Source organism: Apis florea, unplaced genomic scaffold (assembly GCF_048593485.1).
Source record: "Apis florea isolate Af1SG1 unplaced genomic scaffold, ASM4859348v1 contig_2293_pilon, whole genome shotgun sequence".
Lineage (NCBI taxonomy): Eukaryota > Metazoa > Arthropoda > Insecta > Hymenoptera > Apidae > Apis > Apis florea.
The window spans coordinates 6,224,169-6,246,530 of NW_028256554.1; the positions used below are offsets into that span (position 1 = coordinate 6,224,169).

A 22,362-nucleotide genomic window follows, 5' to 3' on the forward strand; every position below is an offset into this window, starting at 1 on the left:
TTCCATACTTGTGTTCATTTATTCTCATTTCGTGAAGTAATAATAAAAGAGAAAAGAAAATAATTAATATTTTAAATAAATAATTTATTCAATGTATAAAAAAGTAATTTCAAAATACTTCATAGAAATTAATTTCATTGTGCACAATGAATATGTGGAGCAACAGAATTTTTAATCACTATTGACCGTTGAACACACATAGTATACTGACTTTGACGGACAGAAAATTATATAATACATCGTTGACGATATCGCGAGAAGACACGTTTAAAAATTCATGAATTTTTTCCTACTCTCCCAATGAATTTTATCACATATCTCATATCAGAAATATTATCATGCAAACTATTAAAAAATCACGAACAATTAATACTCATAAAGATTATACCATCTAAATATTTTATCAATCGAATATTTTAAACTATCAAACTTTTTAAACAAAATTAATATTATGGCTTTTATCTATCAAATTTATTCTATTCCACTTTGCTTTCTACACGTATTCGTCACATTTCTCGCCTCCACTTTTCCCAAATAATTTCGCACAACGAAGAGGACGAAGAAAAAATCTCACAAACTAAACAAAAAAAAAAAAAGCATGCTTCAAATGCAATACCACTCTTAAATCAAACCACGAAGAATATACCACTCGCCCATTTTTAAGAATTCGAAACTCGGCGCAACAAGCGGCGAAACAGAGCCAATAGAACTGGGGATATTCACCACACGCGACGAGAACTCTCAAAACTTCAACTCATTTCCCTCGAAATCCCATGAGGGTTCGCGTGTCGCTGCAGTGCATTCAAGCTTTATGCAAATTTCATCGTACGAATCCTCGCAGTTAGCGCGAGTTAATCAGGTCGTCCATTCTGTCTCGCGTTATTCATCGAGACATTTTGGAACGATCGTCTCGTTCAACGGCTACGCGCGCTCTTTGGAGCGGCCATTTTGCTAAGCGGGCTCGTTTCGCGCTGAAAAACGACCATTTTGTACGTAGGAAATGCGAGTATGGAACAGGAAACGATGGAGGGAAAAAAAAAAAAAAAAAAGAAAGGAAATCGTTGGAGAAAAATGTAACGGGGGACTAGTGTTCCAGTGTCGGGTTATTGTCGTCGGTGGTTAGGGATGCGTTAAAATAACGCCTAATGGAACGAAACGTAATCTAATTTCCGATTGGAGAGGGTGAATGAGGACTAGCGTAGTGAAGGTTTTATTATTATTATTAAATTAGAAGACATTTTGTTATAATTCATAATGCTTACTTTACTTTTGTTTACAATATTTTATAAATTAGACGCAAACTTTTATTGGATTACGAAAATTAATTTAATTTGATTCTATAAATTGCTTTTTGCTAACGAAAATTAATTATTACATCGTTGTGAAATATTGTTGATAAAAATTCTCGTTGACTTTACTTTTTTACATCACTCGAGTATAAGTTCAAATTCGTGTCTTATGTATTGTACGCACTCGAATTCTGCCTATTTTATTTAACTTTATGAACTTTAGAGAAGGAACATTGCATGACGAGGATGAACGAAGACTTTGAAACGATCGCAAGGAAGTTTCAGTTTCATCATGACAGCAGCTTGTTTCATGGAAATGTGTTTGGAAAAGTTATAAAGTAACAATTACTTGCCCCGATATCTAGTATCTTTAATTATACGGAGAATTTCATTGAAGAAACTTGAAAATTTAACATTATACGATTCTATATCTTGAGGCAATTATCGTATAAATTGTATAAATGCAACATACAAAATTTTACATTTTCATATTCTCAGCATCCAATCACGTATTATACATTCATCACACGTAATTAATAAAGATGAGAAATAATATTTTACATTATTAATTAATTTCACGAATCACGGTTAATCGTCATACATACGTAATCTCTTGCTTCCAAATTCTATCCTCCTCGTCAAAGCAAGCTCACTCGACACCTCTCGGGGCCGCATTTGCCCGCCAATCCAACGAGAACGAAATAAGAGAAGTAAGAACGGGAAGGAGGGCGGGGAGGGGGAGAAAGAAAAGAAAGGGAAAACTTTAGAGCATGAAAAGAAGAATTGAGAGGGCGGGGGTAAAAAGAACGACGGCACCTTCACTTTTCACACGGCGTCACACTCGTTATTTCATGCTCGTTAACCCCGGGCATCGGGCAGCGGCCAGTTCGTAGCCGTCCGCGTTGCTTTTTAATTAAAAATTCTAGCCGCCTGTAGACGGTAATTTGAATTCATAGGTAGCCGCCATTGTCTCGGGAAACGGCGCGTTCTCTGGCACTGGTTTTTTTTTTTTTTCTTTTTCCCTTCTAAAAAGACGACCACCAATGCACAAGAAGAAGACACGTACACGATAACGATAATTATCCTCCCTTTAGGGAATAGACGTTTTTCTTCATTCTCAATTTGACCGTGAAATGTGAAACGCACGACCAACTTTTTTCCTTTCTCTGAGAAGAAAAATTTTTCCATCAATGGAAAAAATTGACCGTGAAATGGCTGAATACATGGCTGACTTGTGCACAAAAAAAAAAAAGAAAATGAAAGATTCTCGCGCAACAAATTACAATTCTGAATAGAATTGGAATGGAAGAAATGGATAAAAATGAGGAGGAAAAATTTTAAGAAAATGTTTGAAAATGATTTTAAGGGATATCCCGGTCCCTTTCTACGGTTTGACTTCCGGCTAGATAAGAGACGATTATTGTTCTCGCAAATTTCGGCTGAAATTGCTGGGAAAATATTTGCAAGTCTTTGACGTTGTCGAGAACGCGATAAGAGAAATACTCGTTTAGTTCACTAAGATTCTGTTAATGTTATCTCGTGTAGAAATTTTCACGAGGGATGGAATAAATAAGTTTTTAGAAGAAAATTGTTTCTTGTTATATTATTTTTGACATTAGTGACATTTGTCGTGTAATGGGAAATTATTGTAAACTTTTGTTGAAATTGGAGGGTTAAGTTTTTATTATATTTATATTAAGTTGTAAAAAAATCTTTGCAATTATGATTACATGGTTATAAAAATTCAATCACGTTGAATTTAAAAATGAAAGGAAGAGAATAAGATCAAGCTGCACGATGAGATTAACTTTTGTTTAAAAGAATTAGTAAAAGTTGTATTTAAATGATAATTTTAATGAATACAATTTTGTAATGATATCAGCCATTCAAAACTATTCAAAAGTAATTTCTGGATTTATGTGATCCTCGACAGCGTTTAATTTAACGAATATTCTATATTTTCTACCACACCACATATGGCTTTAACCACATTCTGTGATTGTAAGTTGGTATTCTGCGCCAGATCCTTGATACTCTTCCGTGAAATATGACCGGAAATTATCTACATACATCTGCGAATGGTTCACATGCGACATGCTAATACTAAAATTCATAAAACGAAATCAGATTTCAATACCAAATTTCAAAAAAGAAATTAATCAAGCTTATTTTGTAATCCTACATTAAATATATCAATTAATTGATTCTCTATTAATATATCACAAAATACGTGTATAAAATTTAACTTGAAATATCTTTATAGACAAAAATAAAATATAAATCAATAAAGTGGAATAGCCAAAAATTAAAAAAAGAATATCGAAAACTATTGATCAAAATTTATGGCCATGTCCATGTTTCAAAAATGCAAGTTTGTTTACTCATAGAAAAAAAGCAGAGTTGGGTTTACAAGTGCAACATAGTCGAGTTCTGTTCAGTTGTTGGAGCAGAGAGCATACTAGAAACGTGTCTGAAATGTTCAGTGAAATGTTTATCTCTACGGTGTCATTTTGAAAATGATACAGAGGATTGCATTGTCACTGCGTGTACACTCTACTTTGAAAATACCTAACAAAAATATATACATATATATATACATATTCTTCCCTCATATAGTTGACGTGTTATTATTAATTAAATATTCTTAATGTTTGATTAAAAAAAAAAAAAAAAAAAAAAAGAAAACTTAACAAACGTCAATTTCTTTTCTTTTTTCTCACGCAAGAAAAATCCAATTCTTTACAACTTTCTTTCGTCCATTAAATTGATTTTTAGTAGCGTTTCAAAATTACTTCGACTCATATATCATTGTTCCCCAACTTTTCTGCGATACATTATTTCCAAACTTTGATAAATCACGTTCGAAAAATCAATTTTCCGCCATGCACTTTCGATCGGTGACGAAACGAAAAATGTTCGTGCAGTGTACAAATTGAGGTCGTTTCAACTTTTCTCAGAGCAAACATATCGGGCCTGACCGTTCACCGATTGATTCGCCTGCCGATTCGTTGCATTTTGAATAATAATTTACCGATATTGTCGCAAATTCGATCGCAACTCGTTAACCGAACGATACAGCGTGGCATAACTGTCGTGATAAAACAACGGAATAGATAGTGACACGTGAACGTTCGTTGTAATACCGACGACAGAGAGTTTACGTTGTTTCTGGGAGGGTGGATTATCCGATTTCAATTCTCGATTAACGATGCTCGTAGAGATCGTTTCTGGTATAATAAATTTCGACTGGTTCCGAAATATTTGATTTTTTCTTTTGTCAATTAACTACAAGAAGATGATGAAAAAACAAATAAATTTGGAGTAAATTTTTTTTACTTATTTTAAATATCTTTTCGATGTTAAATTTTACTTTCATATTTTTTTCTTCCAAATTTTCTTTCCTTTAAACGTTGTTTCCTTTAAAGTGATTCTTGTGACGAAGTTCGAAGTTAAAAATCGATGAATGGCTTGTTATTTGAACTTCGAAACTTTCGTACAAATTTAACAAATTCCGCCTCCCTGCCAAAAAAGAGAGGGAAAGAATTTTAGCTTAGTTTCTACTTTCTTTTTGAACGGCGCGTCTTCGTGGAAATAACGTGTCTGAGGCAGGGTGCATTGCGGCTCTGTAATTGGACACCACTAATGCATCCCAACCTCGTTTGTCGAACGTGAAAGGAATGAAAAGGAAGGAAAGATCGAACAAGAAGTCTAAAAAACGGGAGGAACAGTGGAAAAGAAGGAAGGAAGGAAGGTAAAGGAAAATGGAAAAAATTGTAAATCGATACGGAAGTCGTTATTTGGTTTATTCGTTCATCCGATCTGTTTCCCTTTCTGCTCGATACTTCCTTTCCTTCTACTGTATTTCTGCTCCCTCGTTTCATTTCCTATTTGCTGAATACTCCAATTTATATTTAATGATACGAGAAGAAACAAGAGATTTTTTTTTAATCTCTAATTTCATAATCAATTTTACATTAATCCTTGTAGTATCCTTGATATTATTATGATGATTATTTTTAATTATCAAGAAAATTGTATTGAAATTAATTTTCAACAACTTTTCATTATTCTATTATTCATAGAGTATAATACAATATACTCCATTACTCAAACTATAACTTCCATTTTATTTTAATTCATACGCACTATTAATCCATGCATCATAAACTCTTCTTCTCTTCAAGAAAATATTCCCAAACTGTACCTCCTTTTAATTTCCAATCTCGTCACACTTTTGTTTCTAATCTAACCTCGCCACTTCTCATCCCTTCACATCCACAAATTTCGCTCACCTTTCCTCCATCATTCTCCTCCACCATCGGTAACGCACCGGAAACCGCCACGAATTGGCGCGCACATTCGATACTCTTCAAGCCTCGCTCGCGTGCCTTTCATATTTCATTCCTTTCTCGTCCCCCATAACTTCTTCTTCTTCCTCTTCCTCCTCCTTCTCCTCCTCTCGCGTTGTCATCCACCGTCTCCTCCCTCGTTCGTCGTAATTTCCTCGTTCGTTTTTGCGCTTCGTCATCTGGTCCTCGCGTATTTTCCGCCATCCTCGTTTCCAGGCCGTGCCTCTTCTTATTTCTCTCATCTGACGCGGCCCACAGCCTCGGATTTCATATTATTTCCCGCGCGCCCTTTCTCCGCCGCCCTTTTGTCCCCCGTGGCCCATTATCCTTACCCCAACTCGTTCCTCCGATACGCGACTCGCGTATACAGGGTGTCCCTTTGTTTTCCGGTTAAATTGTGTGTAGGAGCATAATCAGAATTGGCTCAGAAATATTCATTCAGAATTTACTTTGTCGAGGAGAGTGGAGTAAAAGTAGTGATGGTATTTAAACAAATAAGGACTGGAGTGCGTACAGAGACTACTTCCTTTGGCTAAATTATTGTGATGTAACGTAATCAATCGCCAAAAATATTTTTCATTTTAAAAAGTAACGATTTAAAAAGTAACGGTATTTAGAAGTAAAGTGGTTAAATTTTCTCATTCTTGTCTCCAAAGTGTTAGAGTTAATCGAATATATTATTTGTATTGGGAAGAAAATAGTAATAATGGTGGAAAGAGGTTAGAAACAAACTAAATTAATTCGTTACTTTTTCTCTCTAGAACTTTTTGTATAATCTATTATATTTCCTTCTTTTATCTTTTATTACTACTAATTTAACTTTTGCTTTCTATTGAATTCACACGACATTTCTTCTTATCATTTTCTAAATTACACTGTTCGGTCGGAAACGCAAGAGAGCACCCTGTATAACGTCATTGTTTTCCCTTACTCAGTTTCCACGACGTTTCGCTTTCTCATTTCTCGCGTTTCATACCGGCATATCACCGCCCTCCGCGAAATTTGAGATCCGAGTATTGTGGGAATGGTCGTTAGACGCGTTACGGAGTCAAGTCTCGTGGGCGAAAGTTGCGCTTAGACTTTGGAGCATGTTAGGGATTAAGACGATTTCCAAAACGTGGAATGGATAGGTGTAATTAGCTTCCGTGTATATTCCGTGTATGATTTTTTATCTTTTTCTCTTCCATTTTCTTGTACGGAATTTGGTAAGAAAATATTTTTTATAGAAGATTATAATACAAAGATTTATTTTGATACAGCAGCTATTATTGTGTACGAACAATAGAATTTATTAATCATCAACTTTCAAACGTTAATCAATTCCGTATATACAATTTTCATATTAAAGGATATGGAAGGGAAGAAAAATACGGCGAAATTGAATGAAGTCAATTTAATCGGTCCTCGAGGTGAAATTGTATCACCTCAGACGTCCCTCAAAATCGTTCCAGGCGGGTTGCAATTTTGCAGAAATTAGTTCTTCTTTGAAATGAGAAAGAAGCACGGAAGAAATTAAAAGGAACTGGCTGTGTGCACAGTTTGACGCGGGAGAGAAACGCCCCGAGCCGTGGTATCTCGAATTCATATTTCATCTTATCGCTAAATTGCCCGCTGTGTGTTCAATCTTTGCGCCGAGCTTACTGCCCGTGACGGAGTTAAAATGTCCCTTGCACCTTGCCGACTTTACACGAGATGCTGTCGATAAATTTTTCAGATCGCTCGTGCCGAAGAGAGAGAAAAGTGTAGATAAAAAAGAAAAAAGCTCGAAACTTTACTTACGAAACGTCGAAATAACGCGAATATCAAATTATATCGAGAGTAAACGGAGTTTATTTATCAACAGCGCGAATAGAATGTAATCCTGGATTTTGCAAATATCGAAAAAGCGACAGTTTGTTCCATTATTTTTGCAGAATTACGAATCGAAATAGAGTTTTATTTATTTTAAACAGGGACATTTCGGTCTGGTGAAATTTTATGAAAACTGTAGAAAATTGACCAGATGACGTATATAAATAAAAAAAAAAAAAAAATTGAAAACTGGATTACATCCATTACGATCAAATCAGATTACGAAGAATAAAAAAAAAAAGAACAAATAAATTTCTCCATACGAGGTAAAAATAAAAAAAAAATAGGCTTTCGTTTATTGGCAAAATGCAAAAAATATAAAAACTGATCCATCGCAGTGGACAATGAAACATCCGTTTATAATGGAAAATTAAGAAATTTCAACTAGAGCCAGAAATAATTAAAATCAGAATTAAATAACCATGAGCCTTGTTTAAAAATCTAATCTTTCAATCACTATAGCAAGAGCATCGAACTTCCTGTTTCCCGAATTACTTCGAGCTGCCTGCCTTATCGTCGGTTCCACTGTTCTTCCGTCTTACTGTGACCACGTCGAGGTCAAACTCACAACTTCGCCGCCCCTCTCTCCAATATTCACCGGCTCGAGATAGCGGGGCCGATTCTCGATTGCTTCGAAGTGTCATTCCCTACGAGCTGGCTGCTTCCAGATCTTGGACAAAGCGCGATAATCCAAACTTTCGTCGGGCGAAGACATTGTGGGCCGGAACGTGGAGGGCACTCGGATGAAGGAAAGATGAAACTGGTGCGAGAGAGACGAAGGGAGGGAACGAGACGACACGCAGGAATTGAATATCTATTATTCTGGGGGCTCGACGATGGAACTCGTTCTCGAAGAGGTGGTGCTCGAAACTTTCCCTCGTTCTTTTAGATCCCGTCGTTACGGTGTGTTCTTCCCTCGATGAAACTGGAGCGGATCTTCCCGATCGTTCGATTCATTTCGGCGAACTTTGGTGAGTAAACGATTCGATTCTTCTTGTACTCCTCCACCCGACTGGTGGAACGGATGATCGATGGAGGAATGATGATGAGAAGAGGAACGATAAAGCCGCGGGGTAAGGATGGCAGGAGTAGTAATTTTAGAAAATACGACGAAATTCGTGTTGGAACGTCAGAATTGAAAAATTATCTTTGACAGGAGTGGAGATTCTCTTGAAAATTTATGAAATAAGTTTCACTTGGTGTGTGATTTAATGAGAATTTTTGTATGTATTGATAAAGGTGATACTTTTTAGAAAAACAAACTGATGGTAAGGTTTTTAATTTTTATATTCCTTAAAATGGAGAATAATTTTGACATTTGAGCAAATTGTGTGAACATATATTAGAGGAAGCGATCTTTCATTCATCGAGCAAAGAAGGATTATTGTATGCGAAAAGGGAGAAAATTGAATGTGTTAGGTTGATAGGTAACGTGACGTTGAAAAGAGATCACCAACCTCTCTGATTTCCCTGGAAATTTCCATTCTTCTCGAATATAATATATCGAGACTGAAAGTAGGTGTCATTTGTCTGCTCAAAGATGTGACAACTTTTTTCCAGCTCCTTTTTAACACAAATTCGAATAATATTTTCATCTCGAATACGAATTTATTCCGTAAAAAATATTTCATTGTTGGAAGTTGTCAAAAATTTTTTCACGTATTCGTTCAAAAAAAGAAAAATTGTTTATCGTAAAAATTTTAACGACTGGTAAACGCGAATAAAATAAAAAGTAATACCGTATTTATATTTCAATGGCATTTTCCAAGATAATAGCGATCAATCACTTTTCAGATTACATTTTAAAAATTCAACGAAATACGATACGAATATAAAACGATAAAAAAAAAACGATCCTTGTTCTTTCACGAATAATAAAGAAAATTTATTCACGATATACAATAAAACTCCAAGACCAATTTAAAAAAAACAAATTACCGATAACATAATAAACACGATTTATATGGACAATTTATAAATATGAAAAATATTGTACTAAACTATAAATCAATGCAACACAATCTTTAAAAAGCCGAGGAATATCCAATTTCTTAAAAAGCCACGTAAGAAGGTATTCTCGTTGGCCTCTCGTTGGCAAGGAGGGGGAGGGTTCGATCGATCGATCGAATTTATTCAAGGAAGAATCGAGTGTTAAAATAGCGGAAGGACGGGTGGCCTCAGTGCTTTGCGCTCTAACAAATAATAGATCGCGTTTGCGATGATCGAGGGGGTTATTTATCTTCGGTAAATCATGGCCAAGGGAGGAAAGAATAATGACAAAACGCTTACCTTCCCGGAACCCCTCGAGTTGCATAAGAGAACACCGGCAGCGTGGATCCTATATTCCTTGTCGAGCTGTTCGTGCTGTCCTTGAATTTTCCTGCCGGCAAAGTGAACGGAAAATTTTACGTTATGCATAAAACAGTTCTTGCGTTAATGCACTGGAAAATGTATATTTTATGATTTGCTCGAGATTTGCGACGAAATAATAAGATATTACGCCCAGTTAACGATGGAAATATCAAATCCTTGAAATGATTTTTTCGCTCTTTCTCTTCACTCGTGAAACGTAAATGTCGTACAAATGTCTTCGAGATAATCAGAATTTTACATAGTGAATTTTTCTATAAGATAAGATTATTTAATTTCTCCTTTTTCTATATCACTTATTTATCGTTCATAGAAACGTTTTATATTTCTTATCACAATTTCAGATTATTCGTATCGAATAAATTCCATTTCTCGATTAGTTAGTGTCTTTTCATTAATAACTCGTTAACAGAACTCGTAATGAGGATTCTTTTCGAAGGAAAGAGTTGCTTGAAATTATCTCAAGAATCTCCAATTAACCGATTTTCTCACATTTTTATATAAGAAGAGGAAAATTTCCAAAAACTTTTGACTAATGGCGTAACATTATACATATATACTTTTCCCTAATTAACCATTCCCAGTTTTAAACTCAATCTCCACTTCTATCCTCGCCAAACTTTGTTACACACACACGTCCCAATTTTTCTTACCGAAGCCGGCAAAGTTACTTTGGAACCGCCCTGGCAAACAGCTCGCTAAACGAGCCGCTTTCTCACCGCGCAAGAAGTCCATTTGTAAGCAAGCACACGACCGGCTAATTCGCGCCGCTAAATTTTCACTCACCTCTTTTAATTCCCTAATATTAGATCGCGCACGAACTCGCGTTTAGTTTCGGTCGACTATTTCTGTCCAAGATATTTTCGTTTTCGTTGTTTCTCCAAGGAAAAAAAAAAAAAAATAAAAAAGAAAGTTCGAGGAAGCTTGAACGAAGACGAGGAGATGGCGAATTTTTCCAAGAGGCCGCGTTTCATGGCCACGGTGATTTACGAATCGAGAAAGTTCGAAGGATGGATGTTCGTGGAAAGTTCGGCAATTACGCAGGGGGCAAACAGCTTTACAAATTCATGACACGAATCTATCGGCCCCCCCCTTTCTTTCGGAGAATGCTTAAGGTTGAAAGGGGATCATCGAAGTTGAACGCACGTTCTTTTCCTTTGCCTTTTCGACGACTTTCGAAGCTGTTATCCGTTCGATCGAATTGAGGATGTTATTAAATTTTGACTCTCACTAGGTTGAATTTTATGTAAAAGTTTATAATACGAGTTATTTTTTTTATTTTTGTGAAATTAATTGTAAAATTTGTATGATGATTCTTTTTTTTTTTTCTTGTGCTTATTATGGAAAATATTCAAATTGTATCGATCTCGATTAACCGAAATTGTCGAAATTTTTTTCGTCGTCTTTCTTATTCACCGAATAGATGCTTCTTCCTCGAAACGAAATTAAAAGTTGAATCATCTTGGCTTACTTCAATCTACTTGAGATGAAGTTCGAAAAGATAATTTTCTTAATGAAATTTATTCAATTACGTTGACTAGCTTCAATTTCCTAAAAAGTGTCTGTTCGTTAAAATAATTCATAAAATATTCAAAAATGTTTCCTAAAAAATGAATTCTTTCATTTTTCTTGCATTGAAGAATTCATGATATTAGAGAACGTTTATTGAAACTAAATTTTCCTAACATTTATATACGAAATTTTCAAAAATATTATATTTTCTTCTTTATGTCTTTAAATACGTACGATAATTGAAGATTAAAAGTAGAAAAAAAATTGTTCCATTATCATTTATTTTATCAAAACTTGTTTTCTCCTCACTTCTAAATAACAATAAAAATAGTTTGCAACGATAATTTATCGCAATACTTTTCAATCTTCAATTTCATATAAAATGATTCTTCCTATTATGAAATTCTGAGAGCAAATTAAATTCTATATTGCAGAAACACCGCAACATCCGGCCATCTAATAAAGAACTCTTTACTTATGAATAATTCAACAATATCGAACAAGTCGCTATATATCCCGATCAAATAACGTAAATCTTCCCTCGAACACGGAGTTTTTCCTCGTCGAGTTTTCTATTTCGTGCGATAATCTTGAGACCGGAAGTGTGACACGCGTGATGCCATTGCAAATACCTGTAAGAAGGAAAGAGAGGACCTAGATTGTCTAGGGATTTCGAGATAGCCTCGTGGATGAACAGGGAGGCGACAGTGATATATGAGTGTTGAATAGGGTTGCTGGTTTATTCGCTCGATCTTTAGAGAGAGGAGCCATAATCAGCTGTCACCGATGCTGGTTAAATTGATTAAAAAAAAAAACTAGCAATCCTTCTTTGATTTTTCTTGTACCAAGCGTATTACAAGTATCGCTAATGCAAATTATAAATCATGTGTGTAAGCGAATGCGAAAAAGGAATTTTAAAGATAAACGACGTTGTAATAATTAACATCGCTAATGACGAAATTATAATATTAAATTTGTATTCTCTACCGAATTTTGAGGGAAATTAATTACGATTGATAATTATTTTGCAATTATTACTACATTAAAATTATTATAGCAATAGCTATTTCAAAAAATTTTATGTATATATCACTTTCCAAAAATTGAAATAACTCCATAATTTTAATGCTATTGTAAAGTGTATTTATATCTCGAATCTTAGATGAAAAATCAATATACAAGTTTCGATTAAAAATTACAATTACATTCCTTGAAACTGTATTTAATTGAAAAATCTTCTCAAAAATTTGATCCGCGATTTCTAGAAAAAAAATTCCAAAAAATTGAAAGAATCCAATTCGTTTTCTTCCAAATTCTACGATCTTACGATTTTCATTTCCCTCCATTCATTCTCAAGAAAAGATGGTCGATTATTCCGTTGTTACTCGCACGCGTTCTCGCATGGGTGAAGCGGGTTGTGCCGTAATTAGACGTCGCGAAAACGGCGTAACCCCGTCCCTGGATCCTCTAAATTCGTCGTCGCCGTGTATAATCGACGAGGCGCGCCCCCCGGCGTCCGCAAACAGCGCCGAAACGCCACGAGAAGCTGTGCAAACATCGCCCGCCCAGAAAGGGAAAAGAGGTGGAGAAAAAAAAAAAAAAAAGAAAGAAAAAGGAAGAAGAAGAAGAGAGGAGGGGGAGGAAAATGCACAGCTTTACATATCGCTGACTCGAGGATTTTCTCCTCGAGGTGTCGCCGGAACGCTCGAGACGCTCGACCCGGAAGCGCCCCGGGAAGTTGGCACGTCACGTGGTCCTAATTTCCCGGATTTCGAGATTTTCGAAAATCCACGTGTGTACGTGTGTATAACCGCGATCCTGGGCTTATCATCCAGGGGATGCTGACTGGATTCGCTTGGGATTTAATTAAAAAAGAGGCGATTCGTTGGGTGGAAAGAAGTAGGGATTGAGAGAATGTGGGAGGAATGTTTGATATTGGTTGGATAATGTTTAGTCTTGGCTTCTGGAATTGTGAGAAAAAAAGAAGTGGTGAATATCGGTTTTGGGATATTGAATTTGATGAAATCGGATTCAAAAGTTCGAGCCAATCGGGTAAAGCATTTCTTATTTTAATATTCTTAGAACGTAACGATATTGAAAGAATATATATATATACATGTATATACTATGTAAGTGCAGAAACATTGTGCACATCTGCCGCGCGTATCATATTTCCAGATTAGACAGAAAGATGAATGTAGTTACATTTGAATTTTTCGCAATTTGTATTTCACGCTTGTTGCATTTACGCAGACGTGAGAGCAATTCTCGACGAAGAATATTTTTCGCTGTTCCACCGAGCGCACTTTGAAACACCGTAATTCATTACGAATTTTGGATTGTTGCAGAATTAAATTTCAAGGATCGCGGCATTAATAAAGTTCCCTAAATTGTTATTTCTAAATTTTTCTCGTGGCAATTCTTCAAGCAAAACAGACGCAAATTTATAGTACACGGGAACGATGATACGTCAGTTTCAGAAAATGAATTCACTTTTTCCTTTCTGCAATTTTACTTCGAAACGAATGATCGAGCAAAGATTGAAATTAGAAACGATGTAGAACGTTTAATAAATAGCATATTGCAGAATTTCATGTTATTAGTTTCCAAACTAAATATTCCTTTAATTTCCAATAATATATTATCTGGATTAGAATCTGCACGAACTTCGGACATCCGGTGAATGAGTATTATTAAATTCTTAATTTCTTGTGAAATTTACTCTACGATATGCGCAACACCCCACAATGAATGTATCTTACAATTTAATGTATCTTCGTTATAATATCGTATGAAAATGTAAATTCAACGTGAAATGTTTTATGAACCGAATCTCAAATGTTAGACCGAAGAACGATTATAATTTGTACAAAAACCTTACAATTTTCTGTAATTCATCTATTTCCAACAAGCTTCAACAATTCTTTATTATCATTTGTACAATTATAATTTCTCTCCAATGAGAGATCATTGATTACAAATAAATAAATTTCACCCTTTCCTTTCCTGCACCAATCGCTACAAACCCGTTCAAAATAATGCTCTCACGAAAACTTCGATTCGTCGAGCATCGAATCTAAAATCCGAACCTTCGTGGATCCGGCCAAGGCGCAAAATTAGCAGCGGAGCGTAATCGCAAGCGAGAAATTCATTAATCGCGACGTACTTTACGCGCGATGAAACGCGCGGCGTGGAAGTTGGCAATTTCGGCGGCATCGACTTCGCAAACGACTCGCGCCGGAAGCTAGGCGAAACTGCATAATTCCACGGTAGTTTGATCAAATTGTTAGTGCGCCGGAGGACAGCCGCTAATAAATCTTGAACGAGTTAATCCTCCTCCCCTGTTCCGTTCCGGGGACGAGAGCGAGGGGAAAACTCCGTGGATGGTGTTAGCGAGGGTCCGATGCCAACTTGCAAAATATATTATTCGAAAACTACCGGCCGGGAAAATGAATGTTTTCCTTGCTCGAGTTTTTCGTTCCACCGTTTTCGATAACTTTCGCAGGCAAGTTTTTGAGGGGGACGACGTGACCGGTAAAAGCTTTTGCCCGCGATTATTTTCGCGTCCAGCGACGTGTCCATATGCTGAGTTGAGTCTTTCTCTTTTTTTTTTTTTCTCCACTTTCCAAACGTGAATTTTTTCCGTTTCGTTATTCGTCGCGTAAGAAAAATGAATTCTGAGGGATTAAACGTATAATTTGGTATTTTTGATTCTCGTGTTGCGTCGAGATACTGCGTTGATAACGAAATTCTTATTTATAGAGGTTTAATAGCGTACGGAATGAAACGAAGGATTGTTGACTGTCGTGGGAATCACCGGTGGTTGGTATTAATAAATCTTGGAATAGCACTATGGGGATCACGAGGAAATTAATTGAAGCTTTGAAGCTAATGAACAGCCGTGTCTATCAAATTTTTAATGCTTCTAGCAGTTGTATAGCGGTATAAGATATCTACTTTAAATTTAATACATATTTTTTTTTTTTGAGATGACTAATTATCGATTTGAAAAATATAGAAATATATTTAATAAGATATAGTTCATGTGTTAAATATAAAAATATTTTACAATTTGTAATATTATTAATATTGTACGTATATGTATATTTCAGAGTGAAAAATAAGAATGAGTATGACTTGAGCAGTTAACCATCGTCTGATAAAACACGTACTGATTCTACTTACGATATGGCGTGCAGCAATTCCTGTCGTTGCTTTTCTTTAACTTTCACGCTTCCCCCTTCTTCAAGAGCAACTTGCAGTTCCCTCTGGAGGACCGCAAGTTTTCTGCGTTCACCTTCTAAAAGTAAAGAGGTAACCTGTAACAGTAAGTATAAAAAGTTAATTAAAATTTCTAGAAATCGATTTTACTTATTTTCGCATTTTCAATTTGAGTGAAACTCGAATTTTTATTTTGTTTCGTGATTAATTAATCATTTCGTGTCAATTTAATGTATGATTATTTTATATTTATCATTCTTTTCACGAATAAGTAATTAAAATATTTTAATACATATGTGTTTTAATACAAATCGAAATTATTAAGATAAATTTAACTTTAACTTATTAAATATATTATTATTTATATATTAGTAAAATATTAAAAATCATAATATTTAAATATCGTATATTTTAATCGTTAAAATAAATAAATGATCGAAGTAATAATACTTATCGATACGTACGTGTGTGATTTTGCCCTCTAAGCTGTGTTTACCGAGCGAGAAAAAGTCGCACGTTACGAATCAGTTCCGCTTCGACCGTGGTGCCGTAAGGACGAGTCGAAGTTACGCGTATTCAATTGTTAAAATAATTTAAAATTGCGTGTGAATTTTATATTTAAAACACATATGCTTTTTTTACGAGTGTTTAAAGTGCGTTTATTCGTGAGTGTAATAATTTTGTGCGTTTTATTCGCGAGTGTCATTATATTTCATCATTATTTTGGACAAATGAAAAGTTGGATGCCGAATGCTGTGCTGTGTATTATCTAAGATCAACAAATCGCATGCTTCTTGACACAGGTAACTGATTTATTTTTTAAATATATATACATATAAAATAGAAAATTAGAAAGAGAAATAAAAGAGAAATAATGAAAATATATTCGATCGACTCGTATCTCGTCTATGATTACGCGCCAAGAATAAGAATAGACAAGGAAAGCAAATAGTAAGAAAAGGATAGAGATAGTAAAAATATTAAAACTAGCGCCATCTCTAGAGTTACAAATGAATCAAAAATAAGAATAAAATTGACTATCAGCGCCATCTTTCGACAGTTTTTAGAAAGATAATCGTAAAATGTTTTTGATAATCGTAAGATGGTGCTAACAGTCAATTCTACCTTATCTTATTTTGAAGAAATATTTTTAATATTCAAGAGATGACGCTAGTGGTCGATTCTTATTCTATCTCTGTCCTTTTTTTATTATATTCTATCCTTTACTATTTTGTTTCATTTGCGGCACTCTAGAGATGGCGCTGATTTCAATATTTTTACCATATCTCCATCCTTCTCTTACCATTTGCTTTCCTTGTTTATACTTACTCCAAATAATATACTCCAATAATAACAAAAGAAACTGATTTCTAATTAATCTAATTGCATCGTTATCTTATTTAATGATTAAAAATCTTAACGGAATCTATTTTATACAATTTTTATAACATTTTTATATATCGTAAATACTTATTTTTTTCAAATAGCATTATTAGAAATTTCTTTTAAATTAATATCAGCGTTGTGACTGACAAATATTAAAACGTATCGAATCGAATTTTTTCATGAATTGTATTTTTTTATAAAATCAATTGCTTCGTTTTTTTTTTATTTAATATTCAAATAAAAGAAGAAACTTATAATATAATTAATAATACCAAAAGTATATTAAATATTATATTAAATTAATTATATTAAATTAGTATTATTATATTAAATAATAAATATAAATAAATAAAATTATATTAAATAGTATATTAAATTAATATTAAATATATTATTTCGATCAATCACGGATTATCAAACGATAAAAATATTAATCCTTACACAAACCTCATAATCGCGAAAATCGAAAAACAGTGTACTTCAAAAATTAATAATTTCTTAAAAATTTAAAAACTCCATAGCTGAATAACATTCACATGTTATTTCCATACAAAAAAAGAAAAAATCTCCAATATTCCATTTCGCTATTAGAAAAAAAATCAACTCAAAATATTCCTGTTGCATAGATGAATAGGGAAGAGGAGAAAACTTTTTCCAGGAACAGAGACTCGAGGAACACGGTTGGCGCGAAATTTGCTTTCCCATTTAACACGATACCGATCTCGCAATCTCCGTTTTTGCTCGTGTTCCTCTCCTAGCCGCATGCAACGCGTGCACCTCGATGCACCGGCGTGGGTGTATCAACCCGTGAGCACGCGTGTGTGTGTGTGTGCGCGCGCGCGCTCGGCTACGTTCCTCGCTGGAACTTGAACAGATATATCCGTGGTGATACGACAAGCAAGTAAGCGCGCGCAATTTACCAGGGTAACCTGCATGCGAATGCAGATTGTAATTAGTTACAACTACTGAATTTCCTACCGGTATATATGACTTATTATTATTCCGAGATTGTGCAAACTCGACAAACTGGATTGGAGATCGGCTCGGTTCGCGAATAGGTTCATCTTTGCGCGTACGTTTTCGAATGGAAGGCGCTATAACCGAATTTCTGCTAGAAAATATTACGATTCTTTGCGATTTGATTTAATTGCGATATGCATTTATTTAGATATATTAAAGAAAGGACGATTAAAATTGAAATATTGATTTGATTGAGATGAAACTCGAATTGTTTTCGAGTAAATATATTTAGAAAGTATATACATTCTATCAAAAGGTTTTGAAATATTCAAAAGATCGTCATCTGAATCTTATCAATTTTCAAAAACTCGGTTATTCACTCCAAATTACAAATCACTCCAACACAGTTGCATTTAATCGTTTTCCTTTTTCGCAATGGCGTAGTTGATCTCGAGTTGATAGTCTATGACGCGACACTCGAGCTACTCGAAAAAAGGGAATCGCAAGAAGGAAAACGAAAGTTGAAATTTCGACAATGGGAGGAGAGTAGGGCGATGAGACGGTGTCTTTCGAGCTGGCAACAAATCGATATCGTATCATTTGTTGTAGTTAATCTTTAGCAAGTAATCCATGTTACTTTATCGCGATATCGCATTTTCACATCGAGTGGATCGAAGGGTTGTTATCAGTTGCAGCAGCAGCGAACCCGATAGCAAGAGATATCGTACAATGTCGAGTGTTTCGAGTAGAAAGAGAAGTGATCATACGAAATATACGATGGTTTATTACCTTGAAATTTACGATTCGAGAAAAATCGAATGTTAAATTGATTTCGATTTATTCGTGGAAATGAAATTACGATTGTACGTTTGGGAAGGGAAGTTTTAATTTTTATAGAAAATTATTTCGAGGAACATTATATTAAGTATTAAAAATATAGCAGATATAAAAGATACAAGCTTATTAAATAATTCTTCTCGACAAAATTATTCAATATTTTTTTTTTTTTTTTTTAATTCACATTTCCTTACACGCAAGCAACGACGAATTAAATTATCTTTTAATTTCCATTCAACATTGCTGTATCCATTGTCGTCTATATAGAAAAAAAAAAAGAAAAGGAGAAAAATTAAAATTTCCAGCTCGCAAAACAGAGTTTAATTTAAACATTGATCCAGCCGTGATCCAGGCGTGAAAATAAAGAATGAAAAAAATATTTTCTACCAAGTTGCTGTTGCGATTAACCGACAGTTGACTGACGTTACGCGGCTACGAAGTTTATTAAAGATATAATTCGCTGCATGACAGTTCCGTCTTCCACCCAACTAACAAGGATGTCCGATTAGGAAAGACAGGATAATAGCTGACAGCGCTTCGTAATCGGCTTTTACTATCGCGATTATACACGAAGGGCGAGCAATTGCGCAAACTCATATTTCGACATTTTATCGAATCACACGATCGGTGTTTGCAATTCTTCGTCTTACGGAAACCAGATAACGGAAATTTCATCCATCTTTTTTCTCTCTCTCTCTCTCTCTCTCTCTCTCTCTTTCTTTCACTTCCTTGTTGTAATGGCCTTCGATAATGGCTTGAATAAACGTGTTCAGAGGATTCGTCGATGAACGAGGTTTTGTTTTTAGAAATTTGGTAGAAATTGCAATTTTTTAAAATTTTGTAAAACTTATTTTAAAATATTGTTTTTTATCACGATATTAATTATCTAGGTATTCCAGTAATAATTACACAATCTCCTCGATTGATTCCATCGTTCCACCACACGCGAATAGTTCCAAATTTCTTTGGCAAAAATCACAATCGACAAAATTCGATCGATATTTCCACTGGATGGGCAATCACCTATTTCTTTACATAACGAATCACGCATTCTCTATCGTTTCATATCCGTTAAAACAATTACACGAATCGTTAAAATCAACGAAACAAAACAAAAACCACCAATTTTACACCATTCATGATTCATCGAACTTATAACAATATTCTCTCTTCCTCCTCCTCAAAAAAAAGAAAATTAACAATGTGAAAAGCAATCAAAAGGCATCGGACGAAACCACGACGCCACGACGAGCAAATGAACCGCGATCGTGAAATTTCGTGAAATTGCACCACGTGGATGCAAAAATAACTCGACCTCGTTCGCGATTCGATCGATCGACTTGAGGGTTTTCGATCGCAGGGAGGAGGGGAGGCAAAAGAAGGAACAATCGTTCCCCCTCCTTTTCTCGTATGGTAAACGGCGGATAGAGCTGCGACCGTTTGGGAAAACGGTTGCCGGAGAAGCGAGACGAACGAAATTATCCGCGATGAAAGGTATAAACCGTGAAACGACGTCAACCTTTGCGAGGAGCGGCGGAAAGGAAACGGTACTGACAATAAGAAGGAGAGAGGATAAAACGTATTTCCGTGTTGGGACGATCGTTTCGATGCATCCGCGCGAGCTTCTTCGAAGAAGGAGCAGCTTTTTGCGCCATTCACTCTGTCGGAAACGGACGGCGGCTGATTGTTGAGAGAAAGATGGCGGGGGAGGAGGAGGATGGAGGATAATTGAGACGTGGATTTGTGGCGGGCCGTCGTTTCAAACGAGGCCTGTGTACACAACGATGATGTACACCGTTCTAGTTGCCTCTTGCATTTTTGACGAAACTTTTTTTCGTTTCGTGTTCAAGTCGAGTGTTTAATCCGAAAATGAATTTTAACATTCGATCGACTCTTTATCGTTTCTTTTCGATCGATTTGACGTAGCATTTGAAAGACGAAAGTTAACGATACGATGGCTATATTTATTTTCCATTAGATATTTAAAATACATTTAAACATTGTAACATAATTGTTGGTAAGCGAGGCAAATTTATATTTTTCATAAAATTACACTGATTCCAATGGATTCTTCTTCCTTAATTAATCCATAACTTCGCGAAATAATGTAGAAAGCTTTCTAAAGATCTTTTGGCAAATTTAATTGAACGGATAATGCGTTTCCGCATTAAACGTGGACAATTTCCAACGTTCCACGTTTGTTGTCCGGCAAACAGAGCTTCCGTGAACGCGATTAATCGATAGCCATAGCTGTGCCTCGTTACTTTGCGATGAAATGACATTTAATCGAATCGACGAAAAGGAAGGAGGGGAAAAAGAGGCAGCATGACGGATTTCGTAATTTCTTTGGCCGGTGCATGGCCGCGCCATTATCCGGTTACGCTTCCACGGGCCCCGAATTGTTTTCACTTTTACGCTAAACGCGGCTCATTATCATAAACACCGTGATCAAAATTACGGACCACCGTCACGATCCACTTGGGGAACATCCACTTGCGGTTTCTTCATCGTCGTTGAGACGTAATCTTTTCTTTTTGGTACCACAATTCGTCATTGAACCGGGAGAAACTTGGGATTCTCCCAAATTCTCCCTTCTTTGCTTTGGAGGGCGAATCTGAGTGAAATTTTTAACGAAGCTAGTTTTCTGGAAAATATACTCTCCCAATTTTCGATTTCACAATTTACAATATCGCATCCAAAATTTAAAAACTATTAACCCTATATATAATCCATAAAAAAACTATAACTATATATAAAATATGGAAACTTTGAATTAACTTTGAATACTACTTTTGTGACAAAAGTAAACCTTTCCAAAAGAAAAAACAATTTCGCCCAAAAACCTTCTCTCAAAAAAGCTAACAAATAAATCAATATACAAATAATCAAACACAAATAATCAAATAATACCAATATCTTTCCACGTAAAGAAAAAGAAGATCCCCTTCTCCTTTTCGAATTCATCTCACAATTTTCCCGCGCTCAGTCCAACCCAACCCAGTCCAACCGAACCTACGCGTTACACCATGATCGACGATTTAATGAACTCGTGACTCGATATTACAGCCGGTTTACATCGTGGCGATTAAAACGGGCAGGAGGTCGATCGAGGGGAAGGGGAGGAGGGGAGAGTGAAAGAGAGAGAGAGATGCTCGCTCGGGAGGCATTAAGCCGTGTCGTTTATAATGAGCCGCGCCGCGATTAATTAGACTCGCGCCATATTGGCCGCCAATTAATAAAGGCTCATCGGTGATTACGATAGAGGCGGAGGGAAGCGTTTTATGCAAGGGCGAGCTGGTATCTCCTCCGGCCGATCAAATTACGTTAGAACGGCCACTGTGGGGGCCTTCCATCGCATAACATCTGTTTGTTCGATAATTCATGAACCTCGTCGCGAAACATTCTGGCTCCGCGGTTGTTTTCTTCTTTTAAGACTGGATCTCTCGTTTTTTTTTTTTTGTCTTTTCGTTTTCTACCTTGTGCTCCCTGGACGTTTTCTTCAACGTTAACTTGGAAAGTAAGTGTTATTAGGTTGATAATCTTAATCTGGCTGGTTGATATTTTATTTTTTTTTTTTTTTCGATATC

General features: G+C 35.5%; 1 protein-coding gene and 1 long non-coding RNA gene across 4 annotated transcripts in view; one reads left to right on the forward strand and one right to left on the reverse strand.

Annotated features, from left to right (window-relative positions):
- The window catches only part of LOC100864671 (uncharacterized), a 339,885-nt gene that overhangs the window by 216,822 nt on the left and 100,701 nt on the right, over positions 1-22,362 (forward strand). For 2 of the 3 annotated variants that reach the window (XR_015290876.1, XR_015290875.1), the window contains exon 5: positions 15,484-15,698. This is a non-coding gene — a long non-coding RNA (uncharacterized LOC100864671). Of the gene's footprint in view, positions 1-7,951; positions 14,372-15,483; positions 15,699-22,362 lie in introns of those variants that run through there. The other variant, XR_015290877.1, reaches the window with a different exon arrangement.
- Positions 9,725-22,362, reverse strand: part of LOC105735746 (uncharacterized) — a 68,903-nt gene continuing 56,265 nt past the window's right edge. Inside the window, exons 3-4 of the mRNA XM_086903962.1 lie at positions 15,557-15,690; positions 9,725-9,869 (exon numbers count right to left, since the gene is read on the reverse strand). Coding sequence (XP_086760088.1) covers positions 9,725-9,869; positions 15,557-15,690 — 279 coding nt within the window. The remainder of the gene's footprint in view (positions 9,870-15,556; positions 15,691-22,362) is intronic.